The following is a 21488-nucleotide window of genomic DNA, read 5'->3' as shown; positions in this document are numbered from 1 at the left end:
GTAGCGTAGATACCGGCGCCGCCACGGGGTACCGCCACGAGTCCACTCGCTAAGCGCACTGCGGCTCGCTGAGGACAGCCGCGTTTGACTTGCGTTTAGCGCGTCGTAGGCACCGAAATCAGAAGTCGTGGCGTCTATGTCCAAAATGAAATTTGAACTGCGCGCCACGGTGCCTTCGCAGTGCAAGGCATTGAAGAAGTAACGGGAGCACAGCGGAAGCCGTGTTTGATTGCCAATAACTCCACTTCTGCTGAACGCTTCGAAGTACGTTTCGCGGCAAGGTATTTCTGAAATAGCCTATTTCAGTTCAAATGCTTTCCTCCACTTCGACAAAAAGCGGTTCAGGGTAACTTTAACCATTTCAATGTTAAATTCTCAGTCCATTCATCCGTCTTTTGTCCAAGGTATGCGATAATTGTCCCGATTTCATCATGCAGTAACTGTGAGACTACCTACACTTCTCTTACTACATTCCCAAATCTAGTCTCGACAAGCAGCTCCAAGCAACTCTGGGTCTGGAAGTAAAAATTGCCTTATCAATTGTTCAAAGAAAGAGGAAGGAGCCCAGCCAGGCAGCCTAGCGCGCTGGCTGCCATCTGCTGGGTGACGCAAGCACTAACGTCGATAATACTACGTAATCGCAGAGTTGTGCTCATCGAAAATTACGACGTATCGTCACAATTTTTGCGTTAGGAAAGAAATTTGGCGCTAAAAGGCATATATATATATATATATATATATATATATATATATATATATATATATATATATATATACTGTGCTGCAATAGAGCGCAACGACATGCCATGCGATGTCTCTCGGCAAAGGACTAATAGGGCACTCTACGAAAACAGACTACATTTCCAAAGGATTTCGGCACATTTCGCTGCGGGCCAAATACAAAAGTGCCAACACACTAATATTTTACGCTATATATTACACCTTATATTTCACTTATTCTACACCGGCCTGTGTTGTAGATAATACAGGCCGGTGTAAAATGTTGATTTATAAACCACACCGTGCCTCATCATATTTTTTTCTTTAACACGTAAAACATCACAATTAATATTAGTAAAAGCGCGTGACATATGCACAAGTACACAACACAATGCTGCGGTTGCTTCTGCGACTCTGTTCACATTCGCGTGAGCTCTCCCACTCCGCTCATGTCAGTGTCACTCGCATCACGAGTTCCAACGCGGCTGCCCCTGCCGGGGCCATAGCTGCCTTGGCGTGTTTTCTACACCATGAACCAAGAGCGCCAAGCGACCAGCTCTTCCGAGGCCCATGTTCTAAACGGGCGTGCAAAGGGCCTTCGACCAATTCACCGCTCTGTTTCGATGGAGCATTTATCTACCGCAACGTCATTTTCCAACGAGCAGAAGACGCAATCGGCGACGGAGAACGCCGACGCGCGTTCCTCGACAAGAACGAAGACGCCCGAGGTGGATACCGCGGGAGTGGCCGCCGATCCCATCGTCGCCGATTTTTCCTCCCAACAACGAGAGGTAGACTCTCCGACCGGGGAAAGGATGAAGGAAGATGCAGCCCCGAACATTTACGATGACAAAACTGACGACGACACAGGTGGCTGTTGGAAGACAGTCATGCATAAGCGACGCAACCGTCAAACGCGCGCTAAGACGCAACCCTCCGAGAACATCTTGGGCATTCCGGACGCCTCCGAGCCTACCGTACGCAAGCGCATTCGGAATCAGAACCTGCCGCAACTTCCTTTGCACGATGAAAAGATAATTCTGCGGCCTCACGGAGGACTTTGTCTCGATAAGTGGACGCGCCCAGAACTCGCCAGTGCTCTATGGAGTGCTGCCGGCTTGACCACCGAGGATCGTCAGGACATCATATTCCGACTGCGACCTCAGCAGAACTTGGCAATCATCAGCACACCCCAGTCACACGCAGCCGACGCATTGTACAAGGTGAGGGAGCTGAACCTTGGTCAGCGGGTCTATCCCATCACGACATATTTTGCGGCCCCAGACAACTCATGCAAGAGAATTGTTCCTGGCCTTTTGCCCGGTACATCGTCATCCACGCTAGTGAATGAGCTTGTGGCTCCTGGAACTCAAATACTCCAAGCACGAATGATGGGTCAAACCAACGTTGCGTTGGTAACATTTGAAGGACTTAAAGTGCCTCGCTACGTGCGTTTCTATGGTGCCGAACTCCGCTGCTACCCCCATCGACCCCGCCAACTGGCTTGCAAGATATGTCACAAGCTCGGCCATTAGGCTGATTACTGTCCTACGCCGCACGTGGTCATTTGCGCGACGTGCGGCACTGACAACCCCACCCCGTCACATCCGTGCACCCCACACTGCAGATACTGAGACGGCACCCACCCTACAGCGGATCCAAACTGCCCGCGGCGTGCTAGGCAGACACCGAACAAAGCTTGGGTGCGGAAAGCTCTCGAGAAAGAGCAGCGTGAACTCCAACCCTTCAGCGACCCGACCACTACCACAGATACGGCGGAGACCCGAACGTCGCGCGCCCTAACGAAGGAAACCAGAAAAGTCCGGTTGGAGACCCGTTCGAGCTCCCGTCGCAAGTTCCGGACCCGCTCCAAGTCTCGGTCCCGATCCCGCGAGGCATCGGTGCGCCTCCCAGAGAAGCGCCCTCCTTCCCCATCTTCCCGACAACCCTACAAGAAAGCCCTGCAGACCAACGCCCCAGCCAAGGTGACCCTGGTCCCTTCAGGGGTGCAGCGGACCCCGGAGAAGAAAACAGCAATGGAGGCGCCTCGGGAGGTAGGTCGGGCGAAGGGTACCCCACAGCTCGCTCCGCCCAGTAAATCTCTCCCTACCCCTTCCCCTATTACCGATTCGTTACCAAATCCCGATCCTCTAATAGAAATAGCCCGCCTACGTCGTGACATGGAGGCGCGCTGTGAGCGCCTACAAAAACAAATGGACGCGCTGGTGGCAGACATGAGCACTAGTATTCAGGCGGCTCTGGACAGGATAGAACGCCAAATGGAGGCCCTTCAAATAGGGATTACGGAGCAAGTGAAATCATGTATAGAGTGCACTTTCGCACGCATGCAAGTTCCTGAGCTTAGCGGTAGCAATGAAAGCCCGCTTTCCCACCAAGGCTCTAAACCATATCATGTGGGGGTGCCCTAAGCACCCCCTTCCCCCTTTCCTCAAGCAATTAATATCTAGTGAGGAGCAGTGGGAGGCTGCCTTGCGCAGCTCCAGGCCCGATCTTCAGGAGGCCATCCTGGAGTGGGCTGAGAGGATAAAGGAGGCCTACTTCAAGTAGTTCCTCCCCCCATCCTCTATTCCATTGCCCCCTTCCCTTTAAAGAGGGATAAATAAAGTTTTTCATCATCATCATCATCGGCCGCAACCTTCAAATGTGGGCACCCGGCGCCCGCATCCCTATGCACGACCGCCTGCTTCCTCTCGCGATGATGATGGCGCCGCGTAACGTGGAGCAACTAGTGGTGTGGCAGTGGAATTGTAGGGGATTCCGCCGAAAACGAGGTTCCCTACAGCAGTATATCGCCACATCCACGAACCCTCCCGATGTCATCCTCTTACAGGAAGTCAATTGCACCCCTTCTTTATCCGGCTACAGCACGCTCTCGGGTGTCTCTCCTCTTGTGGGAGCCCTAGTTTCGAAACATGTTACATGTCGCATGCACACCACTAACATTGACATTCCTCACCAAATATTGGAAATAATTACGCAAGGTAAACGCAGCGAGAGTCTGTTTATACTCAATGCATACAGTTCCCCCCGTTCGCGAACGCACTGTTTTCAGCACCTACTAACAGAATTTGGTAGGTTTGGACGGGTCTGTGTGGTGGCCGACGACTTTAACGCTCCGCATACTGCACGGGGTTACGTTAAATCGCAGGCTAAAGGGACCCGCTTATGGAATGCCATCTGTAACATGAGATACACACTCCTTACCGACCCAGAGCACCCCACTCGGATGGGCAACACGGTATCTCGTGACACCTGCCCTGACCTTACCTTCGTGCGCAATACTGGCACAATCGTTGCGCACGAGCTTTTAGAGGAGCACCTTGGTAGTGACCATTACATTGTGGCGACCACCTTGTCATTACGGGGTGCGCGCAGGCCCGATTGGGCGAAATTCAGGGAACGTCGCCAGGACCCACCTGAGCGCCAAGGGTACGAACGCTGGCTTGACTTGGCACAAGAGCTAGAGGCCACCACGAGCACACTGCGCACCACAACCGAGACACCAGACATAGACCCGCATTTACTTCATCTTTGGAACGCCCGCAGAGGGTTGACACGACGATGGAAACGACAACGCCTCAACCGCAAACTTAGGAAACGTATAGATCAAATTACACGGGAATCTCAGGAGTATGCAGAGATCCTTAGGAGGAATAACTGGCGAGGATTTTGCGATTGCCTCTCAGGCACATTGAGCACAGCAAAAACGTGGTCGATTCTTCGCTCACTCACAGATCCCACCACAACAAAAGGAAAAACATTTCAACAGCTGCACATCCTAATGCACGAGTACAGGGCCGATGTCTCGACACTCCTCAGAGAGCTAGAGAAGCATTTCATACCCACAGGCCCGCCGCCGCAGTACCCTGACTATCCTTATGTAGGCGAGGCGAACGAATTGCTAGATGCGGACATCACATCTGACGAGGTGCGGGTGGTCCTACAAGACCTACGCCGCAACACGGCACCGGGAGCCGACCACATACGATTCGCCACCCTTCGTAACCTCAGTGACGCGGATATTAACCACCTCACCTATATCTTCAATGATTGCTGGCGCAAGGGCATGCTTCCCCAAGCATGGCGACACGCCGACATCACACTGATCCCCAAACCGGGCAAGCCTGTTAAGGTTGAAAACTTACGACCCATCTCCCTAACATCCTGCATTGGTAAGCTCATGGAGCATGTACTCTTGCGGCGTCTGCAGCCCTTCCTCGAAGAAAAATCATTCTTTTCTAACTCTCAATTCGGATATCGGGCTCATCTGTCTGCCAAAGATGTGCTTTTACAATTGCGGGAGGAAGTCGTAGGACCTCCGTCGTCCGCCCAAACGAGAGCACTCATAGCCTTAGACCTAAAAGGGGCATTCGATAATGTTGAACATGACCTCATCCTTCGCAATGGTGCACATTCACACTGTGGAATTCGTATGTACAACTATATCCGCGCATTTCTTCGAGATCGCACAGCCACCGTAGGAATGGGACCGCATCGATCTGGTACGATTCGCCTTGTAGGACGTGGGACACCCCAGGGCTCAGTTCTTTCCCCTACTTTATTCAATATCGCGCTCGCAGGGCTCCCCCGACTACTCGACCAGATCCCTGATGTCGCCCACGCTATTTATGCGGACGACATTACTATCTGGTCGACACGGGGTTCCGACGGAGCCATCCAGGACCGACTGCAGCAAGCAGTGGATACAGTTTCCGAGTACGCGAGAAAATGCGGCTTAAGATGTGCTCCGGAAAAGTCGGAGCTCATAATCATTCGCCCCCGGAGCCGTTCCTCTACTCACCCTATCACTGTGCTCGTGGATGGCACACCGATACCACAGGTTAATCGTGCTCGTATCCTCGGCCTACACATCCAAGCGGATGGCAGGTCAAACTACACTGTTTCCCTTCTATCCAGACAGATTGAGCAAATTCTGGCCATGATCCGGAGGGTTTCCAACAGGCGCTCGGGCCTTCGAGAAGAGGACCTGCTGCGCTTGGTGGAGGCACGCGTGATCAGCCGCCTTACATACCATCTCCCATTTCAGCGGTTGACCCAAGCGCAACAACTTCGCATAGACGCAATGCTTCGCAAAGCGACGAAGCTGGCCCATGGCCTCCCGAACTATACTTTCACACACCGTCTCCTTAACTTAGGGACACATAACACACAGGCGAGCTGCTAGAGGCACATTGGGTCAGCCATCGCCAGCGCCTCCTACTCACTCCTACTGGCCGCCATCTTCTCACACGGCTAGGATACTCTGTCCCACCCCTTGAGTCTGAAACCCGTCCAACGATCTTGTCGTCAGCGATACGCCAAGCACTAAGTATTCATCCATTGCCACGTAATATGCACCCCGAGCACGACAAAGGGTGGCGCAAAGCCCGTGTACGATACATTGGCCGCATGCTTGCAAACATCCCGGAAACACACACTTTATACACGGACACATCACGCACTCAAGAGGGCTATACCTCGGTAGTTTTGGATGGCACCGAATCCCTGAGAGACTCTGCTGCAATGCGCGGAACAAATGCCGCTTACGGAGAAATTCTCGGTGTTGCTCTTGCAATTCGATACGCCATCCGTGTTCCTGAGGAAGTGTATATATTGACGGACTCGCAACAGGCATGCCGGGCGTTCCTATCAGGACATGGCATCCCGAGAGCGGCGCACCAAATTCTCAAACAGATCCCGCAAAATACACTAACCACACCTCCCCGCATCCACTTACTCTAGACCCCTGGTCATACCTCGTTGCCGGGTAACGAACGCGCACATGCGGTTGCCCGAGAAATTTCCCTCCGGGCGACTCGGCGTGGTGAGGCGACTAGTTCAGAGTGGGGGGATCCCTTGTTCCGTTATAAAGACATACTCCGTCATTATACACGCATTCGTCGCACCCACGCCGCATCACCGCCGTCCTTCTCGCGGGAGGAAGCAGTGGCATTACGCCAGTTACAAACCGCAACTTTTCCTAATCTTGTCTCTCTCAATAAATTCTACCCACACTGTTATGCAGATCGTTGCCCTGGCTGTGGCAGCTCGCCCACAATCTTCCACGTCACGATTGAGTGCACTGCAAACCTCTTTCCTCCCTTGCCAACTCTCCTTTACCCCCTACGCAACAAAGAGCTGTGGGACGATGCCCTCCGCGACGGACCTCCCGAGGTCCTCCGAGCAGTGATACAACGGGCTCGAAACATCGCCGGAATCATCTTAGGGACCCTGGACTGAGGGTTCCTCCCACACTGGTCTCGCCATTCAGATATTATTAATAAAGATGTTTTACTCTCTCTCTCTCTCGCATCACTCACGCTGCTCGTAATCCACCCGAGTGAAATTAGAAGCTGGCCGAGGCTTACGTCAATGAGCCTGTCATGTTGCCAGAACTCCTCTACGATCTTCTGAACGTGAGCCCACGTCCGAAGCCACTTGTCTGCTGTCATAAGAGTGATGTTTTCATCCAGCAGTTTGTCGACGCCGGTAAGGGTGAATGTGGTAGTGCTAGCAGCGGCGTAACCTTTCACCTGGCTCCATATCAGCTCGATAGCATCGAACTCGCACTGATATGGAGGAAGCCTCACGACGCCGTGACCAGCAGCCTTAGTGACAACATCCACGGGATAGGCGGACCACATCTATGTTGGTGCACTAGCTCCAATCACTATACCTTTAATTGGTCCTGGGAAAATGGGATGTTCTTCTCCTTTAGCCGAGACTGAATGTCACCCTTTCGTGTTGACGACGTTGGAACTTTCTCGAGATGAACGCTATGGTAACGGGTACTGTCCATTACTATGACACTGTGCGGTTTGATGTTTGGCAAAAGCTGTTCAGTGAAACAATTCTCGAAGCGCGGCCCATCCATTTCTTTGTGGTAGTCAGCAGTTACTTTCGCAGCTCGGAAAACGGGGCACGCAGCATCTAAGAAGCCATCCTCGCTACCGGCGTGCAACAGAATCAGCCTGCCTCCTTTGCTGCATGGTGCGCGAAGCCCGCTTGTTGCCAAACCTTGCCGAAAAGCACCTTCCCGTGTGGTGACCTCCCCTACTTCCTCCTTTGTGCAGTAGGCGTTGACCCAAGTCTCGTGAAGGAAGTATATCGGTCTGGAAGAAAAAAAAACAATAAAAATTAATTGAAGCACGTCAACAGCAACAGAAACTGTGTTTTCGCAAGATAGGAGAAGCAATGAAACAATCGGCACTGTTCAGCCAATACGGGGCGCTATAACATAAAGCTATTCCAAACTTTCCTATTGCAATTCTGCAATCAACCCTCCGCGATCGGTCAAAAACTTTTTGGGACCACCCCTACTTCACCTGTCTGTCACGCGACGTCACGAAAACCGCGATAGCTCCCCATTTTATATGATGCGTATACACTGATTATGCACGATTTGACCGAACAAAAGAAAAATAGTTATCCCTCGGCTATTGGTCAAAAGTTTTCGGGCTGCACCCACTTCAACTGCCTGTCGCGCGACGTCACAGAGCCGCAAATACTCACTGCGTCCAAGTGACGTGTACGCGTTAAAGATGCATTAATATGCCGAACAAAACTTAATTTTCTTCTGAATAGCCGCAGGCTGCCGCGTTCTGAAAGGAATAAAAGATGGCTGCCGCCGATCGCTTAGGCACTGGCTACTCGCACCTGCCGTCGAGAGCATGGGTGTATTTGTGTATAATAAAAGTTTTTGCGTGGCCGTGTATTGTTTTCGAGCACTTTCGGCACGTTTACGACCTCGTTCTACCAATTCTTCTTTGCTGAGGATCCGTTTTAGCGTCATTATTAAGCTTCCGTTGCAAGCCGCCGCGATTTTCGACCAGCCACAGCAAGCTAAATAAGGGAAAGCGCACCAATGGCAGACGCCGGCACCACCCACTTCATCCGGTTATCGATTTTCATTGCAGTGGCTCGGCCCCATTGAATCCCTCTCCACTTGAGCATGCTCCTCGCCTCTTGTGAGCCAATTAGATAAGACAAGCTGCTCAGTGTAGGCAATGTTATTCGTTTTTCAAGCAAACAAAAGTGACCTCCTATGAACCAGGAAAGCGTCTGATCTGTTCAGACAACCCTGCGAATCACCGCCCGATGCTTGCGTCGGCGGTTACGAAAATTCGACGTCAGGAGATTGGAATAAAAACATATTGGAAGAGTTTTACGTTATAGGGCCCATGATCAAACAATGCGCAGGGGCCGCTTGTTCCTGTTACCAAAAAACTAAGGCATATATCGTTTAATGCATCGTGAAAACGCTAGCCAGATGAGTTTGGTGAACGGCATGGCTACCGTCAAAATGCAATGATGCACGACGTGAAACTGAAGAAAAAACAGCGGCGTTTGTAACTTCCACTTTAATGTGTATTTCGTTGAAATAACGCTTGCACAGAACTGGCAAGCAAGAACGCTTGTGTTTGCTTCGATCGCGAGTACCGGAATGTTGGATCCTACTGTGTTCTCCCTGAAGAGTATTGGGCTGGACGTGACGGCGCGACCTCTGCGATTCCACGTAATTGCAGCCAAAGGCACGTCGCGTCTCTTGTGTCTCGAGAGCAATGTTTTCATATTATACATTGCTGGGCGAATAAAAAAATATACTTATTCATCTGCACGCTACAAAACTTGTAAAATGGACCGACTCTCGAACGTACCGTTTTTCACTGCGAAGTTCTCGGATGATACGCAGGTACTGCCGCCGCCGCGCGATGACGTCGTTTCTATCGAAGAGCGCACAATTTCCCTTCCGCTTGCGAAAGGGAAAGCCGATATCATTAAGCAGCCTTTGCATCGTTCGCACGCTCATTTCGGGCATGTTCATGTCACTGTCACTGGCCACGTACATTTTGAGCGAGTTTTGCAGCTGTCGGAATTTCGCGAGAAGTACCAGTTGATGTACTCTTCCTCGTAGAGCTGGGAGGGAAAAGCTGTCATGAAGTTGCACTCTTGTACTCCCGGTTTACGCACGGGCATTTACGGCTGCGAGACGCAAGCACTTGCGCTTCGGTGACTTCAGGGCGCCACTTGTTTACGTCGAGCTTAATCCGGAAGACGCTAACACCAGTGAGCTCGTTGACCTTTCGACATGCGGCTCTCACAGACAGTTGCGGGTCGCTTTTACTTACTTGCGCGTAAACGTAGGGCACCAGTTTCTTGGCCTGTACTGGCAGGTTTTGGTTTGAGAACTCCTCGCTAGGCTGCAAATCTGGTGGACTCACGACACGAGGCGGACTTTCCTCCGTAGGCGGCGTCGAGGAGCTGCAACCGGGGGACGCCATCTTTGTCTGCAGTTGTTGGAAAAGAGCTAGGGACCCCGGAAACCGACAAGTCCTGAAAGAGCGTGAAACGGAATTTCCTCTACTCGGCAACAGTTTCATTGATTATTAAATAAATAAACTGCATAAAAATTTTTCATTTACCCCGAATAGCGTACAGATGTTTTCGTTAGGGGACTACATGTTGGGGCGCAGTAATACAAGTGCGCTCCGGCTCCGTAGCCTTGACTGTGCTGCCACAGAAAGTTGTCGCCAGGTGTAAACAGTTGCGCTCAAAACTCGCATTATGGAGTATCGTAATCGTCGGTGAACTTTTTTTCGTCCAATTATTACCTAAAACGTAGGAAAATCAATAAAAGAAACAAAAGTCACAGTTCCGCCCGAAAGGCGAAACACCGATCGCGATAGCAAACTAGCAGATAGCTGTACGAAGTAAGGTTAGTAATTTTACCGGCCGTGTAAACTTCTAAACAATTCGCTTACTAACTAAATTAACAATGATAGAATGTGCATGCGTGACTGAACGAGGACGTAGGAAGAAACGGGCCCACAGAGACAGAGCTGTCTTTGTGTGTCTGCTTCTTTCTACGTCCCTGTTCAGTCACGCTTGCACATTCTATCGTAGATGCAAACCAACTAACAGGCCAACGTGTTTTGCCTAAATTAACAAGCACGCTGTCACGCGCGCACAGGTAAACATGAGCACACCTCGCTCGATGAGCACGGAAACTCGCTGTCAAAATGCTGGCGTAAGGAATTGCGGTAGCAGCTAGCGAATTCACCTTCGTGTATCTCTCGCTTCAACGCGAGCGAAACGTCGAAAGCACAGCGCATACGAAGCTACCGGCACTACGCGCACGACGCAAGCGTCGCAGATCGCTTTGAAAATGAGGCTCGCGCGGGCGTGCACTTTGGCCGCGTCGCAGATCGCTTTCAAGGCACACGAGCGCCGGCAACGCGTCCGCCATTCGGGTGCCCAAAGCCGTAGTAGACGCCACGGCATTGGCGCACCCTAGCAGACACCGGAGAAGAACGCCCCCCCCCCCCCCCACCCCCAATCTCGCTTGACCCCCGTGCCTCGCGCGCGACAGGAGAGGCCACGCTTACGGCCCGCGTTCCTCGATTGCGCACCCTCGCACGCTTTCACTCTCGCATACAGCATACGGCGCGTGGCGACGGTTTTATAACCCTTGGACTTTATGTGGAACCTCACGGCAACGGCGACGGCACAAATACGCTTGGAGTGTCCGTATAATTGCTTTCGCAATAATAAGCGCTTTATACGACCTAGCGCAAAAATGAAAACGTAATGGTTCGACAGCGATTCCCAGTATAGCGGCTGGCTGAGCATTATTTTATTTTATTCTGTATTAGCGAAAGACAGTTCATGCTTTTTTTTTCTTTTTAGCGTAAACAAGATAACAGATTTATGCTGAATGTGCAACTGCGTAAGGTCGTAAGCCTTTTTGCAAAGTACCAAGGTTTAAAAGAGTATTCTAAAATAATCTACGTAGGTACCTTGAGAGACTATGTAGGTCATGGAAAGTGGTACCTCGTAGTCATGCCGTCTGGATTGGCTCCACAGACCGTCGGCATAACCTCCCAGTTAGTGAGCGAGGACTCGAACACTCCATTAAAAACGAGCTGTTCTTTGAAAGCTTCCTACTTTGTATATATTAGCGAACTGTGATATGATCGTCGCTCAGCGTTCGTATCGCGTTTTGTTGGAATTTTTTTTTCTTAAAATAAACTTATGGCAACAGTCTTGCGCGCCTCTCTTTCTAGATCTGACCCAGAGTCATGGGACGCGCTCAAAGTGCAATGACGTCTGCATTGTTCAGTTAAGGACGCGTGCACTGAAACGACGTATGTCAGAAGAACTGGAGGATACTGCCACAACGCTCCGTATACTGCCCTTCGGGTCAATTGACAGACTCCGGCAGCGTAAGCTACGAAGGCGTTTCCAGCGCCTCATCGCAGCGTAGTCTTTGTCAGCTGCTGCTTGGAGATGCAGACGTAATCCGTGTGCGCACACCCTGAGGTTCCGCGCTTTGCATGAAACTTGCATTTTAAACAGCCGAATACATTCGGTTCTGCGACCCCAAGAGCACTTCCTGTTACGTTCCCTCCCGCGAGTGATTATTCGCTCTTTGTATCGCATTTTGAAAACATGGTACTTACGACTATGCAAATGGATCATGGTAACCCACAGATGCTTAGTGGGCTGCCTCAGTTTCCACCTGAGGCCGCTAACCGTCTTTGCGCACGACCGTCAGCAGATAAGGTGAAGGCAGCATTATCTTGCATGACGCGTGGCTCAGTCCCAGGGCCGGGCGGGTTACCCGCTGAGATTTATCTAACATTCTGGGAAGACATTGGTGCCACATTCGTGTCTCTTATCAGCCGCTGCTTTGAGAACTTTCAATTTCTGATTAGTTTTCGCGAAGGTCGTATTGCGCTGATACCTAAGCACGATTCATCATCAGTTTGTCCAGAGGAATGGAGGCCAATCACGCTTCTCAACATTAACTATACAATACCTTCGCAACTGTTTCACTCGACTTCACAACTTCACAACTGTTTTCACTCGACGCTTGGGAAGCCTGATGCCGTCCCTGATAGGACACCATTAGGCGTGATTGGTCCCTGACAGACACAGTCTGTCGTTCATTATGCGTGACATAATGACGTACACGATGATCGGGTCAGCATGTGGTCTTTTAGTTTCACTAGATCAAGGAAACGCATTGGATCGCCTTGAACAAAGCTACACATCTAATGTACTGACCTGGTTTGGCTTTTCGTCAAATCTTGTTGAACTTATTAGGAAGGCCTATTCAAATATCCGAAGGACTTAGTTGTTTGATGGTCGTGAAAGTGCGCCATTTCCCGTCACTCGTGGTGTTCGTCAAGGGTTCCCTCTATCCTCAGTACCTTTGTGCTCAGCCTTGAGCCATTTCTTGTGCTCAGCCTTGAGCCATTAAGAGAAAAAAAAATGGAGCTGGGCAGGTCATGCAATGCGCAGGTTAGATAACCGTTGGACCATTAAGGTTACAGAATGGGTACCTAGTGAAGGGAAGCGCAGTCGAGGACGGCAGAAGACTAGGTGGGGCGATGAAATTAAGAAATTGGCAGGCGCTAGTTGGGAACGGTTGGCCCAGGACTGGACTAATTGGAGAGAGAGGCCTTCGTCCTGTAGTGGTCATAAAATAGCATGATGATGATGATGATGATGATGATGATGATGATGATATATTTCTGAGAAACTTCTTTATTCTCGAAGATTGCGCGCTACGACGAGAAAGAAGTCGCGGTTGTGATGATGATATGCACATATACGATGATGACATGAATCGACGATGCGAATACTTTGCTCACAATATATATATATATATATATATATATATATATATATATATATATATATATATATATATATATATAAACGAGAAGAAGGTGGGTTGAATATATATATATATTGGGTTCGGAAAGCTGGTCAGGCCACTCCCGCAGGAAAAATTAAAACTTTCCGCCTATGCCAGCACAAGTAACGGATTCCGGAGTTGGCTGCATCGGTGGCTGTCAAAAGCCCCTCCATCCACGCACCTCCTTGAAGACATTTATTTATTTATTATTAAATTATTTATTCATTTATTTACTTATTTATTTATTTGTTTATTTATTTGATGGCCGCTCGACGAAAACTTGCACGGGGGGGGGGGGGGGGAGGGGCTTTAGGTTCCTTCGGTGCCTTTGTATCGTAAGTCCGACTACCGACCACCGCCAACCGCGCAAATGGCCGAGAGAGGCAAAGAAAGCTAGTCGTTTTAATAACAAATCACTAGATCTAGCACACAATGTGTTGCTGTAGGAAGAGACCCCGAGGTGCAGTACACTGTAGCCGAGACGCGTCCCGACTCGACGGAAATACTAAACTAGGTTTCCTGTAACTGACGTTTAGCCACAGCGGGCTGTGTTTTCTCGATCGCCACTGTTATAAATTTCTATGTAGGAACAGCTACGGCCCTTACCTCTGGTAGGAGTTTATTTTGAACGTTGTCGGTGGTTTCCGTCGCCCGGCTAGCATCGACGTGAGCCAAATGTTGTTGGTGTTCGCACGGCTCCTAGTCACAACTTTGAGGCCTAAAATTTTATACAGCGGAACAGAGGGTGAATTTCCGATGTATTTCTGCTCGTCAACAAGATGTTCCGCTCCTCATCACTGCAGTGCGCCCAAACAATAGGTCCAAACCATGGCCTCCAAGATTGTGTCGATTGTTGAAAATAAAAACAGCGGGCTAAATCTCGGAGGCCATGCAAAGCCATCGCATGTTTTGACCACCGGCCATTGTTTTGCCCCAGCCGTGGTTCTGACAGAGTAGTGTTACAAAGTCGAAAAGCACTTGATAAAAATTTATTTGCGCTGCAGCGCATCCTAGCATGTACTGCTGTGAGCAAGGGAAATCGTAACTTACAGGTGCCCGTATGTTTTCCTTTTTTTTTTAATGCTATCCGCCAGAGCAGGAAATTCTAATTTTTCAGGGACTTCGGAAGATCTCGGTGCCCTTGGTGATTACAGTGCTTACAGAGAGTGGTCGAAAAGCACTGCCAGCGCTGCGGCTGTGCTGGCTCAGATAGCACATACAAATCGGGCATGCAAACTGGGCGTAATCGCATGCCATACAGCAGGTAAATTGTCAACAATCGCTAATTTCTTTTTCCTAGCTGAAGGCGTACCATAGAAATGCTGGCATTACTTTCACGAATATGTACTATGTAGGGCTTCCGCAGAAAGCGCTTGCGATACAAGCTTGCAAAGAAAAAGAAAAATGGGAAAGCAAGCGCTCTCTGTCGTTGCTGGCTGTTGCGCTGCTGCAGCTGTTCAGACGCAAGCTTGCGGCAGCGGGGTTCCAAGCAAGATGCCAGGCTCAGGGCTCATTCTTCTCTAAGTAATCCGTCTATAGTTATCCTACGAAAATTCGTGCTTATATTAGGGCACACTTGTTGCGTGCTGAACAGCAGCGTCTCAAATAATTGCTTACAAGGAGCAATTTGTGCGTCGATAGCTAGCGCCACCTGCAAAGTGATAACTCTTTTCCGAGACCTTGCATTTCTCTGTCTGTTCCCGTAGAAAGTTGTCGGCCATTTTGATCATTGCTGTCGTGTCAGGGTTTAATTTTACTTCCCCAGCGCGAAACCCGAGCTCCGAGCGCTCCGAAATGGAAGAAACGGCACTGAAGTTTGGTCCCGAGTGGATCCGCGCACTTACGCAAACGAACGGGGTGGCTGCTCCGGCCCCGTCGACCGCAGTAACAAAGTACAAGCTTGCAAACTACCGATACGGCAGGGAAGAGATGCTGGCAATGTTTGATCAAAACGTGCCCATGCCGGATTCGCTTCGGGAATTCCAGCAGCTGGCCGTGGAGAACACGCAGCCGCCTCTGGCTCTGGTCACCATGACGGAGGAAGAGCAGCGCGTCTGGGCGCGATCCGTGAACAGTGACGCAGTGCTTCGGCTAACAGTGGGCAAAGGCGCAGTGCCCGGTGCGGGTCCCGGTCGAGGCGCCCGAGGAGGGTCCGTCGACCGGGGTCGCGGCCGAGGTCGTGGCAGCGGCTACCAGAGAGGTATCGGCGAGGACGAAAGCCAGTTCGGCGCCTTCATCCGCCCGAGGCCCTTCGAGCGCAGCCACAGCCTCAGCGAGCGAGACCAGCGCTGGGACGAGCGAGACAAGAAGCCCGACCGGCCGTTCGTGGGCCGCACCAGCTACGACGGGGACACGTTCAGGAAAGAAAATGCGCCAGCCGGCAGTGGAGGCGGCGGCTCTGCTGCGGGCACGGCGGCAAGCGCCAGCAGGGCGACCAACGACAACTGGCGCGCCGCTTCGGGCGGCCACGCCGAGGACGACGACAACTGGCGCAGTAGCGGCCGGGCCCCGACCGAGAAGTGGAAGTCGTGGCGAAACCACAGCAAGGGTGACGGCGACGCCGACGACGTGCTGCCGCCCGCAGTCGCCAACGGGCCCCTTAAGAAGGATCTCGGTCGCCATTGGCTCGAGGAACACGGCAGCGGCGGCAGCCACTCCTCCGAACAGTTGCCGGAGTGGATTCAGGACCAGGGAGACACAGAGAAGGTGGGCTGCTTCGACGCGAAAGGTGCTTTTGTTGACACCAAAGACAGCGAGGAAGAATCGTGGGAGACCGATGTACTGCCCGCTCGAACGCCACAGCCGCCGGATGCGCGGGCGCTTCCCAAACGCGAACAGAAGCGATCCCAAGAACCGCCCCCCGGCGTCAGTCGTTCGAGTGAGCCTTCAGTGGAGAAGCCTAAATCGCCGCCTGCTCCCGTGCCTGTGCCGTCACAGCCCCAAAAAACTGAAAGGTCGCCACCTAGAAGCCCCCCGAAACCAATCCCTCCCGCTCCAACGTTGCACGCGATTGCGCCGGTGGAAATGAAAGCCATTGTGGACGACACGGCGAAGGTAGTTTCCACGTCACCAAAAGATGACAGTTTTGCACACCTTGCAAAAGCAGCAGAAAACATGATGGCAGAATGGACCGCAGAAGAAGAGAAAAAGTTTGTCTCACAGACGGTAGCTGGGGAACACAACCTGCCAGAACATTTGTACAGGTGGTTATATAAAGACCCTCAAGGTGACATTCAAGGGCCATTTTCATCTGCAGAAATGATGGAATGGTTCCAGGCTGGGTATTTCACCATGGACTTGATGGTCAAGAGGGTATGTGATGCAGCTTTTTCAAAGCTTGGAACACTGATCAAAAGCTGGAATGTTGTACCTTTTGTTGCCACCCAGCAACCACCACCACTCAAAGTTCCACTTGGTGCTGAACTTGGTGTGCCTTCTGGCATGGGCCTTGGAGGTCTCCCCCCCCACCCAGGGCTGCCCAACTTGCCTCCAGGTCAAATGAATTATGCACTACAGCAACAGTACATGCAGGAGGTTTACAGAGTAGCCGCCATGCAGCAGATACAAAACAGTCTGAAGACAAACGAGGCATTTGCCAACCTTTCTCCGGTGGACCAGAACAGAATCTGCTTGCAGTACTACATGGCCAGCCACTCGTTGTCTCGGCCTGCTGGCTTTGGTGACCAGACACCTCTCATGAACTTGCTGAGCTCTATGGGACCACCTCCGGTGTTTGGGCTGCCTCCGTCACTCATGAAAGAGCCCCAGACTGAAGCAAGCTGGCCGCCTCAGCCAGTAACTACAGCTTCTGCAACTCCCACACCAGAGTCGAGGGGAACGAGTGTTTGGGACGCGGACTCGAGCATAGTATCAGCATCCCTGGCCATGCCAGCAGCGCCCAGCAGGAACATCATGGAGACTCTGTGGCAACAGCAGCAGCTGGCCTCACAAAGCCTTCTGGCTGAGCAGATGAGGGCCAAAGAGGAAGAGGAGCGGCGAGCCCAGGAGTTGCAGAAGCAGGCACGGCTGGAGGAAGAGCGGCGTTTGCTGGAGGAACGGCGACTCTTGGAGGAGCGCCGCAAGGAAGAAGAGGAACAGAACAGGCGGCAGCAGGAGGCGGAGGCACTGAGACGGAAGGAGGAAGAGGAAAGGCTAAAGAGGGAGGAGGAAGAACTTCGCAAAAGGCTAGAGGAGGAGGAACATCAGAGAAAGCTTGAAGAGCAGAAGAGAAAGGTTGAGGAGCAGAAGCGAAAGCTTGAGGAACAGAAGAGAAAGATCGAGGAGCAGAAGAGGAAAGAAGAACAGCGCCAACTGGAGGAAGAAATGATGCGGCAACAGCGGATAGAGAAAGAGAGGAGGAGAGCGCTAGAAGCAGAAAAGCGGAAGGAGGAAGAGAGGAAAGCTGAGGAGGCTAGAAAAGCGGCAGAGGAGAAAAAGCGGCAAGAAAAGGCCAAGCAAGCTGCAGCAGCAGCTGCTGTCGTTGCTCAAGCAGCAGCCGTGGTTGCAGCCCACTCCGCACCACCTGTGAAAAAGAGCCCCAGCAAGGTGTCAGTGATAGATGCTGATGAGTTCATGGCCCTCAAACAGCCTCCCAAGCCGCAGCCAAAGGTGGAGCCACCCAAGCCAGAAAAGCCACAAGGTCCTGTGTGGGGCGGAAAGGCGAGCCAACCAGCATCATCGTCTGCTCTTTCGCTTGCTGAGATTCAGCGGGTGCAGGAGGAGAAAGAGAGGAACTTGGCAGCCGAGCGGCTTCAGCAGCAACGCAAGCAGCTGCAAGCTATGCAGCAGGCCGTGCTGCTGCAACAGCAGCAGCAACAGCAGCAGCAGCACAAAGCAACGCTCACATGGGCGTCTCGGGCGCAGGCCCCTTCGTCAGGGTCTGTGAAGTCCTTGTCCGAGATTCAGCAAGAGGAGGCTGAGCGGGTGGACAAAATGAAGAAAGCCCAGCAGCAGCAGCGGCAGCAGCAGCAGGTAATGCGGCAACAGGAAAGCAGCATCCTGCAACTTGCAGGTGCTTGGGGAAGCACCACCAACAACCTGTTGAAATCATTCAACAACAGCTTTCAGTATCTCGACCTCCTTCCTGACGAAGACCCTTCGAGAGGCTTCTGGGACGAGGCTGCTACTACTGCACCAACTGCAGCAAAGCCAGCGCCAAGGCAGGCGGCAAAGCCCGGGTCCAGCTTTCCGTCACTCGGAGGAGGCACTTCGTCGTCATCGTCCACAGGGCGAAGCTCCAAGGGCCAGCAGAGCAAGAGAGCTGAAGAGCAGGTGATGAAGCTGTTCGAGGAGCATGCTAAAGCAGCGCCAACAGACGAGCTGACGGCGTGGTGCGTGCAGAGGCTTGGCGGCATCCAGTCGTATTTGGACATTCCCACTGTGGTGGCCATACTCAAGGACGTTGAGTCTCCGGCCGAGGTTCAGGAGTATGTGCACAACTTCTTCGGCAACAGCCAGGACACGACGGACTTTGTGCGCCAGTTCCTCCAGAAACGGGAGCAGTACCAGAAGACTGGCTCTGCGCTCAAGTCCGACGAAGCGTTCACTGTGCCAATTGTGAGCTCAACTTCTAGTGCGATGGGGACTGCAGCAGCCGCCACTGCCGTCTCAAGTGACGGGTTCACAGCTGCACGCTCCAAGAAGAAGAAGAAGAAGATGCAGAAGGTGGACAGCTCTCTGCTGGGTTTCACAGTGCAAGCCGACCCCACGCGGCTCAACGCAGGTGAAATCGATCGTGTTGAAGGATTGTAAAAAAATGTGGCTTTGCTTCGTATGTGACGCAGGCACTCACAGTTTGCCATAAACGAAAGAAAAAAGGGCAGAAATACGGATGTTTTGTAAATACAAAGAGGCATTTTCAATTATTTATTAAAAGAAAGAACGAGAGGGGAGTGAGAGAACGGTAGCATCTCAACCTGGCTTGCTCCTGTTTCCCACTTTTTTTCTTTTAAGGCTGCACATGCTGTGAATGAGCATAGTGATTGCTTTTTGTCTTTTTTTTTTCTTTAACCCTTGCTCATGCTGCTGTGGCTTGTAACCAGCACTCAAGTTCAAAGCTTTAGTACGAATCATTTTATTTGTGCTGCTGCTGTAGTCACTTCTTCCAAGGCTGTGCAGAAAACTGGTTTTTACGTCACAATGCTTGTCGCTATAACACCAATTTTACGTGTATGCTCAGATTTATAGTTTCTAGGTCTATGTTTAAGAATCTGTACACTGTCTCAGTTCTCTACACTGCTTTATTTCTCGTCGTACTTAACATGAAATTGATTTAGTGCGTTTTACTGTGATTCGCTATACTGTTTCTTTTCTTCTTCTTCTTCTTTTTTTTTTTTTTGATGTGCCAAGATCTTGCATGTCTCTATTATGCCACACGAAGAAACATGCTCTCGTTTGTCTTTGTGAAAGTGTAGAAGTTGTGTTCTCATCCGGTGACACCAACAACTTTGTCTTAACTCACATGTAGGTCAATAAGCATGTAGCACTCATTTCTTTTATGCGCTATGCTTTTGCAAGGTGCTGTGAACGAGAATATTTTTTTTTTTAAACTGGATATGAACATTGAGTGAGTAGTAAGAATGAATGAAGGCAGCATAGCTTTGCACTCTCCTTATTCAGTAGTCTGGACAAAGTGCTGAAGGCTTGTGCTAGTGCCCTTTGAAAGCTTGTTGCTGCCTTTTCGTTTTTCTTTTTAATCTCCTACCGGAGAAGAACGCATTTTTATACTCCAACGAGAAAACAGTTTCCATTGTTTGTGTTTTCGTTTTTATTTGCGGCAAAGTTGCCAGCTTGCTTAACAGGACGGGGGCAAGAGGCAAACGCTTTTTGTCTGGCGTGCCATTTTATTAATTAGCCTTGCAGGGGCATGCGCACTTATTCGTACACATGCAGAAGGAATTTCGCTATAAGACCAGTGTCTCGTTTGCTCTGTTTCTTCTGTTGTTCATTATTATCTTTTAATATATATGCTCTTTTCTTTTGAGGCTCCCTCATTGCCTCGACCACTAACGAAGCTGTCGTGCTCCTCCGCTGTACGAAAAACCTCCTCAGAACCGAACACTCCCCGCATAGCCACTGTTTCCTCTCTCTGCCACCAGTTGTCCGGCATGTTGTCTTGTGACCCATTGTCTCGCTCTGCGTGCATGTCTTGTTGGAAAGGGAAGAAAAAAAAAAAAAGTGGCGCGCCACCGTTGAATGCAATACACCGCTCTGTACATACCGTCTCAGCGAGTGCCTTAAGACCTGGTGTGTGTACACAGCTCTGTTCTACTACTGTGTAATTTTTTGTAAAATATGACGTGTTGTGTGACTGCATCACTGTACAATGACAAGCGAAAAAAAAAATGAAACAACAAAAAAAGAAATGCCCGCTCGAAATAAACCATATTGGTTTTCAAGCCAGCCCTGGGCGTTCCAGCTTTGTTTGCATCTGAATGAGCCGTCCTGCTTGTCTTTGTTGCATCATCGTTGCGGCTTCGAGATTCACGGGGCGAGTTCAGCTGATGGCGGGAGCCACTTGACGTGAAACACTCTATGGAGGAATGTTAAAAGGGGCACTAAATTGATTGATAAAGTATCTTCTGAAAACTATTTTTTCTTAATTTCGCGATAATCGGTTGGTTACTAGGAAAGAAGATGAAGTTCAAAGTGTGTTACCTCTCTTTTTTGCACTGATACCCCAGTGCCGGTGCACTGGTGTGACGTCAGAAATTTCAAGGAATCTTTGTATTTGAACTGTTGCTTGTCAGTGAAAGCTTTCGGAACTTACCAAGTTCAGTCTATGAGTCTTTACGAATGCAATGTAGTCCTTTTTTATCGGTAAGAAGTTAATTATGCCTGATCAGACGCTGTCATAATGTGACATTGCAGGGCCCTGCTGTGGGAATTTCCAAGGCAGCATTGCCATCTGTTTCATTGTTGTTTTTTCCAACTTACCAAGCGTCCTCATACCCTTTTTTGGTATTTTAGAAACGGGTACTTCACTAATTACACCTAAAAGTATTTTTCTCTTCAGTGTACAAGTCGTGTACAATTGAAATACAAA

General features: G+C 50.6%; 2 protein-coding genes across 3 annotated transcripts; one reads left to right on the top strand and one right to left on the bottom strand.

The window, feature by feature from the left end:
- Positions 1–6985: 6985 nt before the first annotated feature.
- Positions 6986–10024, bottom strand: LOC142573957 (uncharacterized). Of its 2 annotated transcripts, none has more exons than XM_075683158.1 (2): positions 9399–10024; positions 6986–7853 (listed from the first exon to the last, which is right to left on the bottom strand). In XM_075683158.1, exons 1-2 carry the CDS (start codon positions 9587–9589, stop codon positions 7412–7414), a joined length of 633 nt encoding a protein of 210 aa, XP_075539273.1. In that variant the 5' UTR covers positions 9590–10024; the 3' UTR covers positions 6986–7411. The 2 variants fall into 2 exon arrangements, with proteins under 2 accessions (XP_075539273.1, XP_075539274.1); XM_075683159.1 differs by having other exon boundaries at positions 9870–10024.
- Positions 10025–14929: 4905 nt separating this feature from the next.
- LOC142575590 (uncharacterized) lies at positions 14930–20846 on the top strand. The gene has a single exon (XM_075685073.1). The coding sequence runs from the start codon at positions 15239–15241 to the stop codon at positions 19193–19195; it is 3957 nt and encodes a 1318-aa protein (XP_075541188.1). The 5' UTR covers positions 14930–15238; the 3' UTR covers positions 19196–20846.
- Positions 20847–21488: the final 642 nt, after the last annotated feature.

Source organism: Dermacentor variabilis, chromosome 3 (assembly GCF_050947875.1).
Source record: "Dermacentor variabilis isolate Ectoservices chromosome 3, ASM5094787v1, whole genome shotgun sequence".
Taxonomy (NCBI): Eukaryota; Metazoa; Arthropoda; class Arachnida; order Ixodida; family Ixodidae; genus Dermacentor; species Dermacentor variabilis.
This window is presented reverse-complemented; position numbering and strand designations above follow the sequence as displayed.

What these genes read in the sequence shown, in the direction of transcription:
- LOC142575590 (XM_075685073.1), top strand. Translation starts at nt 15,239, where the DNA reads ATGGAAGAAACGGCACTGAAGTTTGGTCCCGAGTGGATCCGCGCACTT.
- LOC142573957 (XM_075683158.1), bottom strand. Translation starts at nt 9,589, where the DNA reads ATGTACGTGGCCAGTGACAGTGACATGAACATGCCCGAAATGAGCGTG. An exon ending in GAACTTCGCAGTGAAAAACG is followed by an intron (nt 7,854 to 9,398) that starts GTACGTTCGAGA and finishes TTTTTCTTCCAG; the next exon opens with ACCGATATACTTCCTTCACG.